Source organism: Thermobia domestica, chromosome 12 (assembly GCF_964235325.1).
Source record: "Thermobia domestica chromosome 12, izTheDome1.hap1.1, whole genome shotgun sequence".
Lineage (NCBI taxonomy): Eukaryota > Metazoa > Arthropoda > Insecta > Zygentoma > Lepismatidae > Thermobia > Thermobia domestica.
This window is the reverse complement of record NC_137465.1, coordinates 226,556,876-226,575,271: the sequence shown is the minus strand read 5'-3', so window position 1 is coordinate 226,575,271 and position 18,396 is coordinate 226,556,876. Positions and strand designations below refer to the sequence as shown.

The 18,396-nt window shown below is 32.8% G+C and overlaps 1 protein-coding gene across 1 annotated transcript in view; it reads left to right on the top strand.

Moving 5' to 3' along the window:
• The window catches only part of LOC145665876 (ABC transporter G family member 20-like), a 111,976-nt gene that overhangs the window by 61,548 nt on the left and 32,032 nt on the right, over positions 1-18,396 (top strand). Inside the window, exons 9-11 of the mRNA XM_081732988.1 lie at positions 3,743-3,775; positions 13,824-13,903; positions 16,865-17,048. Of these exons, the coding sequence (XP_081589114.1) occupies positions 3,743-3,775; positions 13,824-13,903; positions 16,865-17,048 (297 nt within the window). The remainder of the gene's footprint in view (positions 1-3,742; positions 3,776-13,823; positions 13,904-16,864; positions 17,049-18,396) is intronic.

Sequence of the window (18,396 nt, the reverse complement as noted above, 5' to 3'; positions counted from 1 at the left end):
TCTAAGCGAACTTGTATTTTTTCTTGTTGCTAATCAGGACAATGTGGCTTGAAACCAGCTCGGTTCGGTTCATCAGAGTCATCGGCTCGAGCCGGCTCGGTTCGGCTCGGCTAAGGTGAGCTATTGGCTCGAGCCGTCTCGGTTGCGATGAGCCATCAGCTGGGTTCTGCTCAGTTCAGATGAGCCGTCTCGATTCGGCCCGGTTGGGATAAACCATCGGCTCGGCTCACTTCGGTCCAATTGAGCCAAGGGTTCGAACCGGCTCGGTTGGGTGAGCTGCTGGCTCGGTTCACTTCTCGGCTCGGCTTGATGGTGACTGAGCCGTGAGCCGAGCCGCTCCAGCCGTTGACAACACTAATGTAAAATATGGTGATATTAGAACAAGGCATAGTTATTTGAAAATTTTATCGCAGGGAGTAAAGATCCGAATCAAATACCTTTACTAGTGTCAGTATTGTCTAGATATCTCTGACACGGGGGGGGGGGGGGCGAAGAGTATTGGTAGAAATACAATGGAACTAATGAGTGCAATGAAAAAAAAACGTACTAAATTATCGACGTATATAAGACGAAAAAAGTTACGGAGTACGCTTTCTGAGAAAATTACCTTCATAGTTCTTAGGACTTTATTGCATTTTTTGAAGAATTGGAAGAGAATCAGGAATCATGAACACAAGAATACGGGTATTAATGAACAATGACAAAAAAAAAAAAAAAAAATTGAATTAATCATAAGAACATAATCTGAAATATTTTCATTTTTAAATATCTCCCCTTCTCCTCCCCTAAGTTGCACCAACAAAATGAAATGATAAAAAAAAATCCCAGGTTCGAACCTCATTTATGTTTAAAATTTTATCGAGATCAGTTGGTTGGTTCAAGAGGAATGAAGTCAAAAACATAGTAACTTTCATTTTTATGTCTATAGATTTATCGGTAAATTATAGGCAAATTAGTTTTGTTTTATAGCAAAGAATAAAAATGACTAGTTTCTTTATTTTTGTTCTTCTTACATATTAAAACACGCAGGTAAGTGTGCATCTTGCAACCTGCAAACTAAAAGCTACTTGTTTAATATAATAAAATAAATTAATAATCCTTAACATGAGACTATTTCCTGAGCACTATAATTTCATTATTCAGCTAAACATTATCATACTATATATTTAAAGAGGGATTGCGAAGAAATTGAAATGTTTTAACACTTTAACAAATGACATAAGTTAAAAACAAAAGAGCAGCAACTACACACACACACACACACACACACACACACACACACACACACATATATATATATATATATATATATATATATATATATATATATATATATATATATATATATATATATATGTGTGTGTGTGTGTGTGTGTGTGTGTAGTTGCTGCTCTTTTGTTTTTAACTTCTTTTGTTTATATATACCGTATTTACGCGTGTATGCCGCGCCCCCGTGTAAGCCGCGGAGCGCACATCAATTTAACAACAGCACGTAAAACCACACAAATTACAGACTTCCATGTACGGTACTGTGTATCGGCACTCACCAACATAACACAGGGTACTTGAATGTTAATAGTACCTGCTTCGCAGAATAACAAATCCGACTGGGCTTCAAATGCCACTAGTGCCATGAATTTACGAAAAGATGCCTGAGCGCCAAAAGTGGCCATAGTAAGAATTTCCAAGTACGCTGCAAGCTAGTCAATTGTCAGGGGGAATTGGGACTTGGGAGGTATGTTCTTTCAACCTTTTTTCCTTCACAGGTTATAGGTGTTTTTCTAGTTTTTAAGAATTGGTTGTGTGTTCCAGGTTCTTCTGCACCCACTATGGTACTGGTAAGCTTTCAGCATCTTTACTTTTGATGCTGCAAAATTTTTATTGTTGTTGGTCTGATTTTTCACAATTCCTCCCTTGCGGGTAATTGGGTGCAAAATGATTAAAACCATTGCCGGTGCACATAGACTTGTGGGGGTGATTGGGAGTAAATGAAGAAAACTCAAGCTTTCATTTGATGTATATATGATAACTTGTATTCCACTTAAAAACTAATAGTTTTATGTGGCCTAGAAAAAAAATACCTTTGTTTTCGCAAAATAAGGAGTAACAAGCCTTCAAGTTATTGTATATAGCATAATATATTGATTTGTAAACTTAATCGAAAATGTATCACACAATATATATATATATATATATATATATATATATATATATATATATATATATATATATATATATATAAGCGGTCATAACTTTGGCCGAAAAAGTAAACAAATTAGAAAAACCAAGAGTACATGCCCTCATATTCAAACATACGAGAAGGTAATAAGACTAACGCTAAATAACTATAAACTATTACAATAGAACATGTGTTGGAACTCTGGATTGATAAACAGGTCATATTTACAGGATCATCACTATTGGCATACGCAACCGCCACTGGAGACCTAAGTTGAATAAAATAGCTTAATAAGCACAATGCACTATGAAACAAAAGTGTACACCACAAAAGGCAAACATAGCACAGTATTTAAATGAATTCAACTGTTCAATGAACCCAAAAAATGTTCACTTAAAGCATTTCACCTAATTACCACCCTCATCATGAGCCCAATCACTCCCAGGGGGTAATTGAGAGGTACAAATTTTAACAAAATTTTAACTGCCTCACAGGAAGGATTCAAGACTGCTGCTCTTCACGGCACGAGATCCGCGATTTATTGTGACTCAAATCAAACACACACAAACCTGAAACTTGCTCTCAAATATGTAATTTCTCAATCAAATCAGTTTTTGTTTGTTTGTTCTTTGTCATTATTACACCCTCTCAAAATTCATCAAAGCTTTATTCTGATCAACATCTACCCACTCAACATTTGGGCGTTATTAAATCCCATAAACATATACTGAAATGCAAAATATACATTTTTGAAAAGTTTTCCGCCCAATTAGCCTCTCTACCCAATTCCTCCTTCTACTCTACCCCCCCACACATATATATAAGAGTGTGATACACTTTTAGATAAAAAATATTTTTCATTTCGTTTTTGATGCTTAATAAGTTTTAATTATATCTTCAGGGGTACTAGAGCAAATATTTGACAATTTTGTAGAAGTAATTGCCACTTCATTGTGATCATTGATATATATAATACTGACAAAGGAAGGTCCCACAAGTTGTTGCTCAGATCTGATTGCCACCTAGCACATCTGGTAGAGTATTATGAAAAATAAAAATGAGCAAAATTTAAGGTGCCACGGACCAGAAGGAAAGGAACTACGGTGCTTCAACTTTTGAATATCCAAAAAATTATATCATAGAATTATGTGCGTTTAAAATAAACAACTTGAAAACTGTTCAACCAACTTCGTATTTCCTTAATACTTATAATTCATTTTGCAGAAATTAAAAATACACTTCAATCAACTTTGGATTCCTCACTTATTATATCTTTAACAGCATAAATAAAACAAGTTTAAACAAGTCTAGCCACAATATTTGTTATCACAAGGTACCGGACTATTGTCCTCGTTGTCTTATAACCAAATATACATAAACGTCATCGTTGCAAATGATGTAGTTTATGCTTTTAAGATTTTTCCAATACAAATAACTGAAAGTCGAATGTAAGTCAAATCTATATTTTCTCTTTCGTGCTGTATATTTCCCTACAGAAGACTTGTCGAGGATCACTAGATCAATTCATTGATTATAAATACTTTATTATTTTTTCCTTTACAGATTGAAATAGCGAAAACGCGGAGAACAGAAAAGGTATGTCATTAACAAAATATGCATGAATAATGTACCTAGAATAAAGCTATTTGAACATTTTTCATATTATGAGATTGTTTTTAGAGTATAGAAGTTTCTTTTTTGCAGTGTTAAATGCGAACGCTTGAGAGGAAACAAAACTGATCGCAAAGTTGTCAATGGTTAAGTTTTGCGAAACTTAGTATTATTATGAATACTTTTTTATTGTTCCTGACATAGTGGTTTATGTAATATTATAGTTGTTATAAAAATCAAATGTAAAGTCAAGTACTATTTTGAATTTACTTACAGTATTAATTTAATGTGTTAATATATTACAGTACATGCAAATGTTTTGGTAAAACACGTTGTAAGATACAAATTCGATGGAAACTTATTCTTTTGAAGTTGATGATATTCAAAAACAAAGAGAGGATATATTATCTCAGTTGTGTTTCAGTATCTCTTTAGCTGTGATTAAAATTGTTAAAGATAACAACAGAGAGCTAACAATTGAACTGCCTAAACTAGCTGATTGTATATGTTGACTAGTTAATAGCGTGTGTAGATTAGTTGATCGTATATGGTAAATACTTGGTTTTGTATGCTAACTAGTTGATCGTATTTCTTAATAGGTTGATGGTGTATGTTAATTAGTTGGTAGCATATGTTAACTAGTTGATCGTATCTCTTAATTAGTTGATGGTTTATTTATTTATTTATTTAACACACACCTATTACAGAGCCAATTGCTCCAATTACAACAGGTGAATACAAATTCAAATATACAATTGTGAAATTGCTAAATAATCTATTAGATTAAAACAAATATTAGAAAAAGAACAAAAAAAAAAGAAAAAAGTCTAAAATAGCAACATTCAATGCAGGCTACTTTTTTCTTCTTTGAATGCAATAACATAATCATTGCATTACATAAGCAGGGTTCAAAAACAATTGAATCAATTTTATATACTTTTCCAAAGACATCGTAAAATCCACGATTATTCCAGATTTTATAATATCATTATGTTTCTTACAAAGTCTCACAAGTGGTGAATTTTTATGGGAGGTTGTTTTAGATTTAGGTATAACAAATGGTAATCGTACTCTTAAAGATCTACTAGTGCTAAATTTTAACATTTCCAGAAAATCTTGATTAACTATAATACCATTAATAATTTTAAACAGAAAAACATGATGCATTATTTCCCTCCTTTTTACCAGAGACGTACAATTAAATTCCCTTAGGATAACACTATAGTTAACTTTCATATCATACGCAGAGATTTTGAATCTCTTGTACCATAAATACCTTAAAAATCTTTTTTGTATTGATTCAATTTTCCTTATTTGATTATAATAACAGGGGGACCATACTAATGAAGCGTACTCTAATTTACTTCTAACTAATGAATTAAATAATTTAACTAACACTTCTGCATTGTTTAATTCCTTTGAATTTCTAATTATGAAACCTAAAGCTTTATAGGATTCATTAACAATTCTATCAATATGTATATTAAATTTTAATTTTGTATCTAAAGTAACACCCAAATCCTTAATTTGTGTTGATCTTTGTAATATTTCATTGCAAATTTTATAATTATATTGAGCTGGTTCACCCTGTCGTGAAAAAGTAATAACTAAACATTTTTTAACGTTAAATTGTAATTTATTGCCAATACTTCATTTGTAACAATTGTCAAGATCCTTTTGTAATTTCTTTGCGTCTTCCATATTATTTATTGCCCGAAATATTTTTAAGTCATCCGCGTACAACAGACATTTGGAATATTTTATAACGCAAATCATTAATAAACAAAAGGAAAAAGAGTGGACCCAGTTTAGACCCTTGAGGTATTCCTGAATGAATCACGTATCTATCTGAACATAGCCCATTATAAGTAACAAACTGTACACGTTCTCTTAAATAGGATTTAATTAGAGTTAATAACGCTTCTGATAAGCTCAAATTTGCTAATTTGTTAAGCAATATGTTATGATTTAATTTGTCAAATGCCTTCGCAAAGTCGGTATATATTACATCAATGGAACAACTGTTTCCGTTCAAGGAGTCCAAAATAAACTGCGTAAGGTTAGTTAGATTCGTAGTAGTGGATTTCCCCGGTAAGAAGCCATGTTGTCACTCTACTATGTATGAAGGGGGCGCGGTGGCTCAGTGGTAGAGCGTTCACCTCTGGTGCTTGGGGTCCCGGGTTCGATCCCAGCCTCCGCCAAGTGAACTTTGTGGTGGACAAACACCGTGCTCGTGGGTTTTCTCGGGGTTCTCCCGTTTCCTCCCACTCTCTTCATTCCATCATTTCACTCATCTCTCATAATCACCGTCTCCTTTAGCCTAACCGGCATAACCGTGGGACGTAAAACTCAAAAATTTCATTTTTTTCTACTATGTATGATTTTACATGATTAAATATCTTACTGTACAATATGTGTTCAAATATTTTAGACGGCATCGATATTAATGAAATAGGCCTATAGTTTGTAATATCTTTTGGATTCCCAGATTTATAAATCGGAGTCACTTTACTAATTTTCCAACATTCAGGAAAACACCCAGTAACCAAAATGATATTATAAATATAGCAAAGAGGAGTTACCAAAACATCAACACAACCCTTAAAAATATAAGATGGTAAATTATCTGGACCACTAGATCTTGTTGATCGAGTTTTCTTTATTGCTTCCTTACATTCTTCCTCATTCACTTTTTTTATAACCAGGCAGTGAGGTATTAAAGGTATATTCGAGGTGCTCCATTCGTAAAATGAAGACCTTTCATCATACACACTATGAAAATATTGAGCGAAACCCTCAACAATATTTTTATTTGTTTTTAATAACTTACCGTTATATAACATAGTAGATGGATTTTGTAAACATCTTTTCTTATTTTTTATGAAACTCCAGAAGTGTTTTGTGTCTACTAATATTATTCCCTATATTTTGAATGTATAAAGCTCTTTTAATCATCGTCTTAGATTTCCTGCGCAGGTCTAAAAACCTTTCCAAGTTATACTGTGAATGTTGTTTGCGTTTCCTATAATATTCTTTATGTTTCAAAAGACTTATAATCTCAGAAGTAAACCAAACCGGGTACAAATTCTTTTTATGGCTTTTCACTTTCGGTACATGTCTATCGATATAATTCAACATTATTTCATAAAAATATTTTATTGCACCATTTGGTTCTTTATAAGTGTATAATTGATCCCAATTTTCTTTTTGCAAATCTTTATAAAAATTATAAAAATCTGCTTTTCTATAATTGTATTTTAACATATTATCATTCAATTTAACCCGCCTCATATTTTTAATTTGTAAATCAAGCTGTAATGGTGGATGTAATATATCAGCAAATACCATAGAATTATCGCTTGTATATACATTACGTGATTCACTCATATTTGTTAAAACCAGATCAAGAGTTTTATCATCTTTGTTTTTTACATCATTTATAGAGCGAAGATCGTGTAATGCCAAGAAATTTGAGAGGGTTTTACATATTGAATCCCTGAGTAATAAGTTATAACTTGAATCTATTATAGTTGGAATATTAAAATCACCAACAATTAATATTCTACAGGATGTTAAAGTATCTATTATTTCATTAACCCTGGCAAAGAACGAGCTATATATCTCAATTTTGGATTTCGGCGGGAAATACACACAAATTATTAAAAGCCGAACTGTACCAATATTTGTCTTAATACATACAGCTTGAACATCTTTAATATTTACATGAAACTCTGTAACAGAAAAAACCTTTTTTATCGCTATCATTGACCCACCACCCTTCCTGCAGCTCCGATCGTTCCTAAACACCCAATATCTGTTGTCAATAATTTCTGCGTCATATACATTTTCAGATAACCAGGTTTCCGTTAGCATGATTATACTGTAATTTGAGGAAAAAATACTCGTATATATTTCGTCTATTTTGGTATTCAGACCTCTTACATTCTGATAATAAACTGAAATTATGTTATTACACATTGATTATATACCATTTTAAGCTAAGTTTCTAACTTCATCAATAGATTTTAACGTATACACATATGTATCATTTTCTTTCTTCCTCAGTTTTACATTTCCAGCCCAATCAACCCAAACAAATGCAAAGTTTTTTTTCTTTCTTAATTTTCCTAGCTTCCGAAAATACAATTCTTCTATTTAATGAAAGACTCGGATTAATATACACGGGTCCACCAACAGTATAACCTAAATCTTTACAGTTTAAGTTACGCTTAACTTTACGTTTTTGTATAACCATGTGTTTATCCACTCTCCTTATAAATTTCACAACAATTCCGGGAATAGGTTGATTTGTTTTCAGTCTGTGACATGTATCTATCATACTATTATTAATTTCCATCCCAAGCACACGCCCCACTGATTCAACAATCGTAAATGTGTTTTCATTCGGCTGTTCTGGAATACCATGAATTTCCAGGGAGTTTCTTCTACTGTACTGGTCCAGATCATCCAATTGTGTATTTAATTTATCAATTTTGCAAACGCAAGTTCTCATTTCGAAGATCGTCAATTGTTTCCATACATTTTTTAGAGATTCATTCTGATTTTTTAGGAGTTTGGAATTTTCATCAAGTTTTTCATGGGCTAAATCCAACGATTTACCTAACTGACTTTCTACATTTTTATTTGATACTTTAAGTGTGTTTACTTCTTCCCTAATAGATAGGAGTAACTCATAAATTTCTTTTGAAGATGGACAGTTATTGATATCTTGGGTTGAATCTCCACTCATACTTTTACGCCTTACCTTACTACAGCCCTCACACCTCCACCCTTTATCGGAAGTTCGTAAAAACTTAATATCCTCTTCGTTAAGATCCACACAAGCACCATGAAAGATTTTCCTACAGTCAGTACACTGGATTTTTTGATTGATATCCAACCTAGCAATTGCCTTTGAACACCTTTCACAAAGAATCATGATTTCTTATGTAAACTTAAACGGAGTGAATATGCCCCCACACGAAACTTTACAGGTGACTTTGATGTTAAGGTTATTCTTGCTTACCGTTCACATACAATTCTGGAAGAATTAGTGTCCACCCCTGCTACTAGAATTTCCTTTCGGCCAGTATCTGGCAGCGCTGATACATATTCGTATAATTCACAAGGAGGTGAGTTTGCAATCCTGACGATTGAATGACTTGTTTACCTTCTTACAACATAGATACGAGTATCAGAAATTACGATCTTTCGTATATTTTAAAAATGCAAACACGTAAAAAAATATATTGTTAAGAAGTCTATAGTACTTACAAATCCATAAATCAATATTTTTATCCATCAACTGTCACATTAACACACGAAATTTACTAAAATTGTGGGAGCACACAATCACCTCCACCTACACTAGCCCATCGTTGCCAACGTATATGGTAACTAGTTGATTGTATATATTAAATAGTTGATCATATATGCTAAATAGTTAATCATATATGTTTATTAGTTGATGGTATATGTTAACTAGTCGATCGTATGTGTTCATTAGTTGAGAGTAAATGTTAATCAGTTGATTCTACATGTTCACTAGTTGATCTTATATATTAGTAGTTAATGTTATACGTTGACTAGTTGCTCGTATACATATGTTGATTTGTTCATTGTATATGTTGAGAAATTTATTTTATATGTTAAATAGTTGAACTTACGTGCTGAATAGCTGATCATACATGTTGACTAGTTGATCTTATATATTAACTAATTAATTTATATTTTGCCTAGTTGCTCGCATATATTGACAAATTTATCATATGTTAACTAGTTGATCTTATATGTTGAATAGCTGATCATATATGTTGATAGTTGATTTTATATAATAACTACTTAATCTTATATGTTGACAAGTTGCTCGTATATGTTGACTAGTTAATTGTATATGATGATAAATTTATCTTGTAGTTAACTAGTTTAACTTATGTGTTGAATAGCTGATTATACAGTATATGTTGCCTACTTGATCTTATAAATTAACTAGTTAATCTTATATGTTAACAAGTTACTTGTATATGTGGAACAGTTGGTTGTATATGTTGACAAATTTATTTTGTATGTTAACTAGTTAATCTTATGTGTTGAATAACTGATTATATATGTTGCCTACTTGATCATGTATATTAACTAGTTAATTTTATATGTTGACAAGTTGCTCGTACGTGTTGAATAGTTGATTGTATATGTTGACAAATTTATCTTGTATGTCAACTAGCTGATCTTATATGTTGAATAGCTGATCATATACAGAAGATTCGTTGATCGTATAACTAGTTAATCTTATAGGTTGACTAGTTGCTCGTATATGCTGAATAGTTGATTGTGTACGTTGACAAATTTATCTTATATGTTAACAAGTTGATCTTATATAGTAAGTAGTTTATCTAATTTGTTGACTACTTGATCGTATATGTTGACTAGTTGATTGTTCATGTTGACAAATTTATCATGTATGCTAACTAGTTAATCTTATATGTTGAATAGCTGAACATATATGTTGACTAACTCATCATATACAGGGTGTTTCAGAACAACACCGACAACGTTTGGGAGGTGATTCCTGACACCGAGATAAGACAAAAAGTATAGACCAAACTGAGTGCGCAAATGCTTCCTTTCGGAGTTATAGTCTGCCGAAAACATGACAAATTGAACTTTAAAGGTCCATAGCTCCAATACTGTGGGATCTACCGTCATCGTGTCAAGACTTCACTTACAAAATATACGTGTCCTATCCAAATATCCATGTTTTAGAATCCTCCGGTATTTGTGAAACAATTTTTATAGAGGTAGTTGGTGAGTACTTCAGATTATATGCCCGTAGCCAAACTCCTTCCATAAAAATTGTTGCTTGAGTACCTTTGAATTCTGAAACATGTATTTTTGGCTAGCCTACATATTAATTCCTAAGTAAAGTCTTGATCCGACTACGGTAGATTCCATAGTTGTGGAACTATGGACTTTTAAAATCCAGTTTTTCATGATTTCATCAGCCAATAACTCCGAAAGGAAGCATTTGTGCACCCAGGTTGGTCTATGCTTTTTGTCTTCTCTCGGTGTTAGAAATCACCTCTCACACGTTGTCGATGTTGTTCTGAAACACTCTATATATTAACTAGTTGATTGTATGTTAAGTAGTTGATTGTGTATGTTAAATAGTTAATCGTATATATTGAGTACGTCGATATGTCGACTTGCTAGGAGATTATAGGAAGTCAGTGAAAGTAAATGTGAACATATTTTATACAGCGTTTGAGAAATTAGTTTTGAAGTGAATATAGACAAAAGAAAACAACAGAAGCGTAACAATCAATAATATTAACAACATGGAGGAGAATAAGGAGGCTTAATTTTAAGAAGTAAAGGATGGCTGTGAAGAACTACTTACTGAAACGAACTGACACGTCTATAATCTTACCGTATAATACGTTATATTATGAAAATTTGGAAATCTATACTAAGTACATTATTTGTGACTATCTCTAACTAACGGATTTCATATTATTTTTCCAACATTAAAGAGGTAATCTTACATTACACCTGTACTTATCAGTAAAATTATTGGAGTTAGTGTTGGAGACAAGACATGAGAGTTAATTTGCAGTTGATGTTTTAAACAATGGAATTGATGAAGATAGACGTTATTATCGAAAATTTTGGTGAAGACGTCAAAGTTTTGGGGGAAACATGCGGATCAAATATGTATAAAAAAATAGGTAGGTGGTGAAAATCATACAATTCGGAAATTTAAAATATATTAGCCCGAATATAGTATGACCTCGAATATAATACAACCTCACACAACCACACACACACACAAATAAAAGTTGTGTGCACCCCAGGCTATATATTCGATGTATTTTGTTACACAGAATCCAAATTTCGAAACCCCAGGACGGTTGATCGTGTCAATTATGAGCGAAAAAACTTTATCGATTTTGGATACGAAAGATACACCTAAAACAACCATACAAAAAACCAAAAGTTATGTGCAGCGAACCTCAGGGTTGGATTCGGCACTTTGGAACCCCAGGATGATTGTCTATGTCAATTTTGTTTTTTTGTCAAAACGTGTGTCATCCCTATCCAAAATCACTGAAGTTTTTTGTCCACAAAACAAAATTGCCATTGTCAATGGCCTGGGGTTTCGAAATCTGCATTCTGCGTAACAAAATATATCGAATCTATCCGGGGCACAGAACTTTCATTTTAGTATGTGGCTGTGTAATTAAAGAATCAAATGTCGCACACACTTTGAAAATATTATATAATGGTAAACTTAACTTTAAAGATTTATTTAAAATTTACATCCAAGAATTTATTGCACGTTTGTCTTCTGGTAAACGGAAAGTCTATTTTCGATTCTCTTGGGAAACAACTAGTGTAAACCCAATAAGGAAATCCAGACTAAAAGATATGTATCATCCTGTAGACTTTTATCGCTTCTCTCAAATATATCCATCTTCTGAGAGAATATTATCAAAGATAGATTTCTCAAATCCAATCTTCCTATATTAATACAGCCAAACACAATTTCGTCTCCCAACAGCTCTACACAACTAGACATAATCTATTTTGATTTATCTAGAGCCTTCGATTCCATTAACCATCCATATCTACTTTACAAAATCTCTAATAGATTCCGTATCCACAGGCCACTCTTATTATACAAACTAACTAACTACAAGGCCACAGACGAAGAGTTGTCATGGGGGGTCGATTTCTATTACCTGTATCTTTACACTTAATCTGTACCTTCTGTAATACATCTTTCTATCTAAATGATACTTCACAAGTACACTCATCTTCTTACATATCAATCTCAAACTCTATCTATCTCTTCATAAACTATGACTTCTATTATAATCTGACTCCTATCATACTCTAACTCCCATCATAATCTAACTATTTTCATATGCTGTCCTACTTAACTACCATAACGGTGCGGTCTGTGTTTTATTCTGAAATACTTTCTGCCCTATTCCAATATCCTACATTACCATAACCGTAACATCTGAAGTAACACAGGAAAAGTGCTTGAACCACACTTATCATGTTGTACTGTACATGAATGACTTGGGTAGTCGCTTTAAGTCAACTTCCACTAAAGTCTTGTTATTCACAGACAACTTGAGCTTGATTCTCGGTTGGAAAACACACAAAAACTAATAATGTCACATTAAAGCTAGTATTTTTTGATGGCGATACATTACAAGTAGAGCAATTACTACGTTTAATCTCTGTTACTTCACGCTTCACAGCTGCATATGGAAGACTGAGATCAGAAACACAGAAATGTGTCAATAAAACAGTGAGTTCTGTTCAGGTGCACAGCCATTTTTTTTTTTTTTTTTTGTTTGGAGAAGTCCAAGCTTTGGAGGTGGACACTCCTACACTGCAAGTCACTACGTCTATGTTAAATACATACTTGCACCAATATTTTCAGAAAAAAATATGGAACTTGATTAATTTTATAAGAGAGAGAGAGAGAGAGAGAGAGAGAGAATATAGATGAAGTGTAAGATCGAGTTTTTATGCTACATCAATCATTTCTCTGTTAAACAACTATAATTTTATTGAGAAAGTATACAAATATATGTTGGGTTCGGAAGTTGTTTTAGGGACCAGACTCCTGGAACCCCCGTGGGTGTGCCGCTGGTTCTGTTGCACGTAAAATCTTCATTTTAAAATCTTGGCCACCCACTTTGGTTTAAAAAACTGTATTTTGCCTACCATGCATAGGAAATTTTAACACTTTCGTTCAAAACAAAGATCATTGGCCAAAGAAATCAGTATTTATTTAACATAATTCCAACTGCAGCTAAGAGTGCAGAACTTTCAAAACAATGTAAGTGGTCAGTTTTTAAAATAGGATTGTAGATACAGAAATATGGATTTCAAAGCATGTGATCTACTTTAATTAGAATGGGGTCATGACATATTCAGCATTCCATTATAGTTAGTATATACATAGAAAGAAATATTGTTCTTTTTTTAATATTCTGTTTTGTAATCTTAATTTTAGAGAAGATTTCGATGTTGTTCCTTGGTACACATATGGGCTCTAATTATGAAGAATAATTTTACGTTGTTCAGAGAGATAGCGTAAGTTAATAATAAGTTTTAATTTCCATTTAATCTTTTACAAAATAAAAAAATAAAAATAAAAATAATAAAATAAATTTAGTATGTGATTACTTATGTATGATGTTCACTTTCCTTAGGACTATGGATTGTGTAAATGTCTCACTGGTGGTGGTCGCGAACCTACTGGGCCCCGTGCAGGTATGCCACCAACAATCACCGTTCCATTCATCAAACCAATTGTCCATCGGAAAATGGAACTCAAATTTTACCCAAAGAAGATAATTCCAGAGCCTCTTCCATTATAACTCACAGCTCGGCATCTAGGCCTGCAGGCCGTCATTCACAAGCCCTCGTGAAAAAGATTGCGAACCACAAACTACCGACACAGGATGTCGACCTCCCAGTTATGCTGGCAATGAGGACTGCGGAAAATCTTATGTTTTGTCTGTAATGGCCCTAACAGAAAAAAAATGCTCAATAACTTCCAAAAACAAAATTTAGCGCAACGGAAAAATTTTAAAAAAAAATCCAAAATGAAAATTTTGGTACAACTGAAAGGATGAATTTCACCTCAGAATTCGGTTGTTCCCATTCCCGGTCACACTCAGAAAAGGTTTTTAGTTTCCTTCACAGCTGTGATCATCATTCTGACAAGTGAGAAACATTTTCATGAACTGCTTTACATCTCATCAATATATCGTACACACTGTAAACATCAAACGATATTCTTAATGATTTAAAAATAAAGTGTTTTTTTCATTTTCTGTTTTGAAAGAAAACATTCAACTCACTTCTTGTACATTTTATTCACATAACTTTAATCTTGACATACTTTGCTGAAGAAATAAAAAAGAAAAAAATGAAAATTTGGATCCATTCTCACAAGAATTTTGTGTAAAGATTTCTCTAGCTCGACCAATCTTATTTGACATATTTACTGTTTACCTCTCTAATATTTAAAAAAAATCCAATATCTATTTCGTTTACAAGATAATAATAATAATAATAATTCTGACAAAACTCAACAGACGGGTTTTACAAACATTCTAATAATCAGCTTACATTAATTTTCTTTATTTTATATGTGGTAAGCTAGATTTATTTCTCTTTCATTTATTTACCTTCCTTATTTTTCTGCTGTGCTTCAATGTCAGTTTGACCTGGTGATGACCGGCTAGAGGGTTTACACATTCTTAGCGACCTCACACATGTAGCACAGTACTTTCGTTCTACCAGGGTCACTTTACTACCTTTGTTTTTCACACACAGCCACAACATACAGAAAAATCATACTGATTATTCTTAACCTAAGATTCCTAACCTACACTAACCTAGCTAATTAAACTAACTTATCCTAAAGACACAATATATACATCGCACATTTTTTCACTGTAAAGTAAATAATCTCTTTCCTAGCTACCACATCTTTTTCCAAGAACGTTTCGCTATCAGACCCGCTGTCTTATTGCCATTAAAGAATTCAGATTTAAATATTTCAAATTGTTCCATTAATACTATGAACTATGATGAAGCATTAAAATATAATAGTCGAGGTACGAGCTGTAGACGAGAATCTCACCTTACCAGTAATTAAACTTTTGCACCCATATACCTTACTTAAGCAGGGTATAGAAATTTATCCAATGGGATTTCATTTACATAAGTTCTAATTATTTCCAAAACATGTCTTATAACTGAATCCTTCTTAGAATGCAAGCAAAGAAAAGAGATAAAATTTTAAATAACGAGCAGTACTTTGAATCTCCCAAACTACAATTTCTATAAATACATGGTCTAAAGACAACGTTCAAATTTTGGGGTAAACATACATTCGTGATCATTTTTGACAACCGTAATTTCTTACCTCCCCCCCCCCATTGAGTAGTTCTTACATTTCACATTGTGAAAATATATATGTGTAATTTCTAGAGAAAACTCTGAAATCTTTAGCACTGCACCTCGAAGCTATATATCTACAATAGATTCCATTATTATAACCAAATGTTAATCTAATTTCGAGGTTTTTAGTTGCCAATAAAGTCGGTTCACTTTCTAACTTGAGACATAGCACTGGATCATATTCAAAACAGGTTTACTTACTTGAAAATTTGAAAAGGATTTTTGTTTCTCTTTACCCAATTCGTTGTAGATTAGTTGTGCAAGAACATTGAAAAGATTCCATCACTGCACTCTCAAAATACCATTGTCTACGGCTGGCGTCCACATCCGAAGATGACTGAAAGCTCAGTCCACAACTATTAGATGACAATTTCAGCATTCAGCTGAAGAGCACATTGCATGATTCAAACTTCCTCATTCGCAGAAAGGAGTGTTCATTTCTCACTAATTTTCAGTTTAGTTGACTGATATATTAAACTGGTTTCTACACTTTTCCAAAATTGTATAACACTAGATCTTTCTGTGTCTGATCCACTATGCTAATTTCTGGTAAAAGACAAAAGATAATGGGAAGAAGATCCCTAATTGGCTATTATTGATGACGTAACTATAGGACGAAATTTTCTCTATTGAACATCAAAGTGTAAAGTGATCTTGATACACTTTGTCCTTTAAAACATCTCATAAGAAAAAGTCAATTGGTGCAAATCGCGAGATCGAGTTGGTCACTCTACAGACTCACATCGACCGATCTAGCGGTTCGGGAATGTTTCGTTCAGCTACTTACACTGGTATGATATAGTGTCGCGGTGCTCCATAGTAACCGTTATTCCCAGTTTCAGGCTACACAGTCACGTTACCGTATCGAACCTTTCTATACCAGAATTACAATTACTAGAGTAGGTGAAACGTATTATACATAATTATGGGCTGCCCTGTATGTTCTAAGAATATCTATCCGTCTGTTCATCTATCTATATCTATATATCTCTATCTTTTTACTAATTTAACTTACTTATTAACATAACTTTGTGACAGGTCATAACTAATTATGCATTTTGTTTTTATTTTCATATCTAGATATGTTCTGTTCACAATTATCCTTCCTATATTTGAAGTTTTACTCTTTTGTGTCACCATGGGCGGTGTTCCGAAATATGTAAATATTCTTGTGGTTAACGACGATTCAAACTGTACGAATCCTGGACTTACTACATTTAGTTGTAATTTTACCGACATACTTAAAGATTTACATGATAGGACAGTAAGTATTTGGAGACCGAGAAAAAATGGTGAAAAAATGAGACATAACATTTTACTGAGAATATAATTGAAGATCTCAATAATTTGGAAGTGACAAAATACTAATAAATACATTACTATATATTTTAAAGCACTAAATTATATATAAAAAAAAGAGCAAATAATTTACCTGGCTGCTGCGTCTTGGACTATTTTTATTCCATGATTTGCAAAGTGTTATTATTATTATTATTATTATTATTATTATTATTATTATTATTATTATTATTATTATTATTATTATTATTATTATTATTATTATTGAAGTAGTTCATGCTCCGGTTTATACTGTTAACTGCTTAAATCATGTTTCTTCTCTTATGCTTGGTAGAAAGAATAATTTCAGCTTCTCAACTTAAAATTATGTACATTTGCATGCCTCTTTTTCTTACTCGTAGAATTAACTGCACACTGAATAATTATTAATTTTACTGAAGAACGTTTATCATAAATTATTCACTATATATCTATTAATTCTAAGCAAAACAAGGGCACAAATCTACAGAATTTCAATCTAAAATGCTGAATTCATCTTTTACCAAAAAGTAGTGCGGGGATTTGGACTTAAAGACTAAACATAGAGTAAGCTTTACAAATCATACAAAAATAATATCCCAAGATGCACCAAATAATAACAATATTTGCTCTCCTCTAAATAAATACATTACGTTAAAGTTGCAGCCTAAGGGTCTTTACCAAGGATGTTATAAATAGAGGATCTGTCCATATGTATCTTCATCCTATTATCGATGAAGCCAAGAAACAACCGAGCATCGGCATGTCTGATTGGCTACTCTCGTTTCTGCCATCACCTGATTAGCTACTTTCGTTTTCGCCATGATTGTTGGCTCAAAATATTGCGATCCTATTGGGCGGAGTGGGCAGAGTAGGGGTGGCGAAACTGTGACGTATGGCTTCAGGATTTTGTTGTAAGGGCAGATCCTCTATTTTATAAGATCCTTGGTCTTTACAGTGTAGGTCGTTTGATAGTAGCAGTTATTCACTTCTCAATTGACTAGAGTAGTAGTACTGATTGACGAAAAAGATACATAATGGTGTAGTTCATAAATAATTCATTGTAACAGGTGATTTTAAACTTTGTTACCTTTGCGATTAAGTAAGTTTGCAATAGAAAGTTTTCAAAGGATGAACCTGTATTCGTACTTCGAAAGTGATGGTTAGACGGCTACATAATGACAATTACAGAAAAATAAGGTAACTAGATTTAATGGCTTCTAGAAGGTAAAGTGCTGTATTTTAGAAAATATTCTAACAAAGTGCCGTAAAATCATACATCAGGCAAGTAAAGA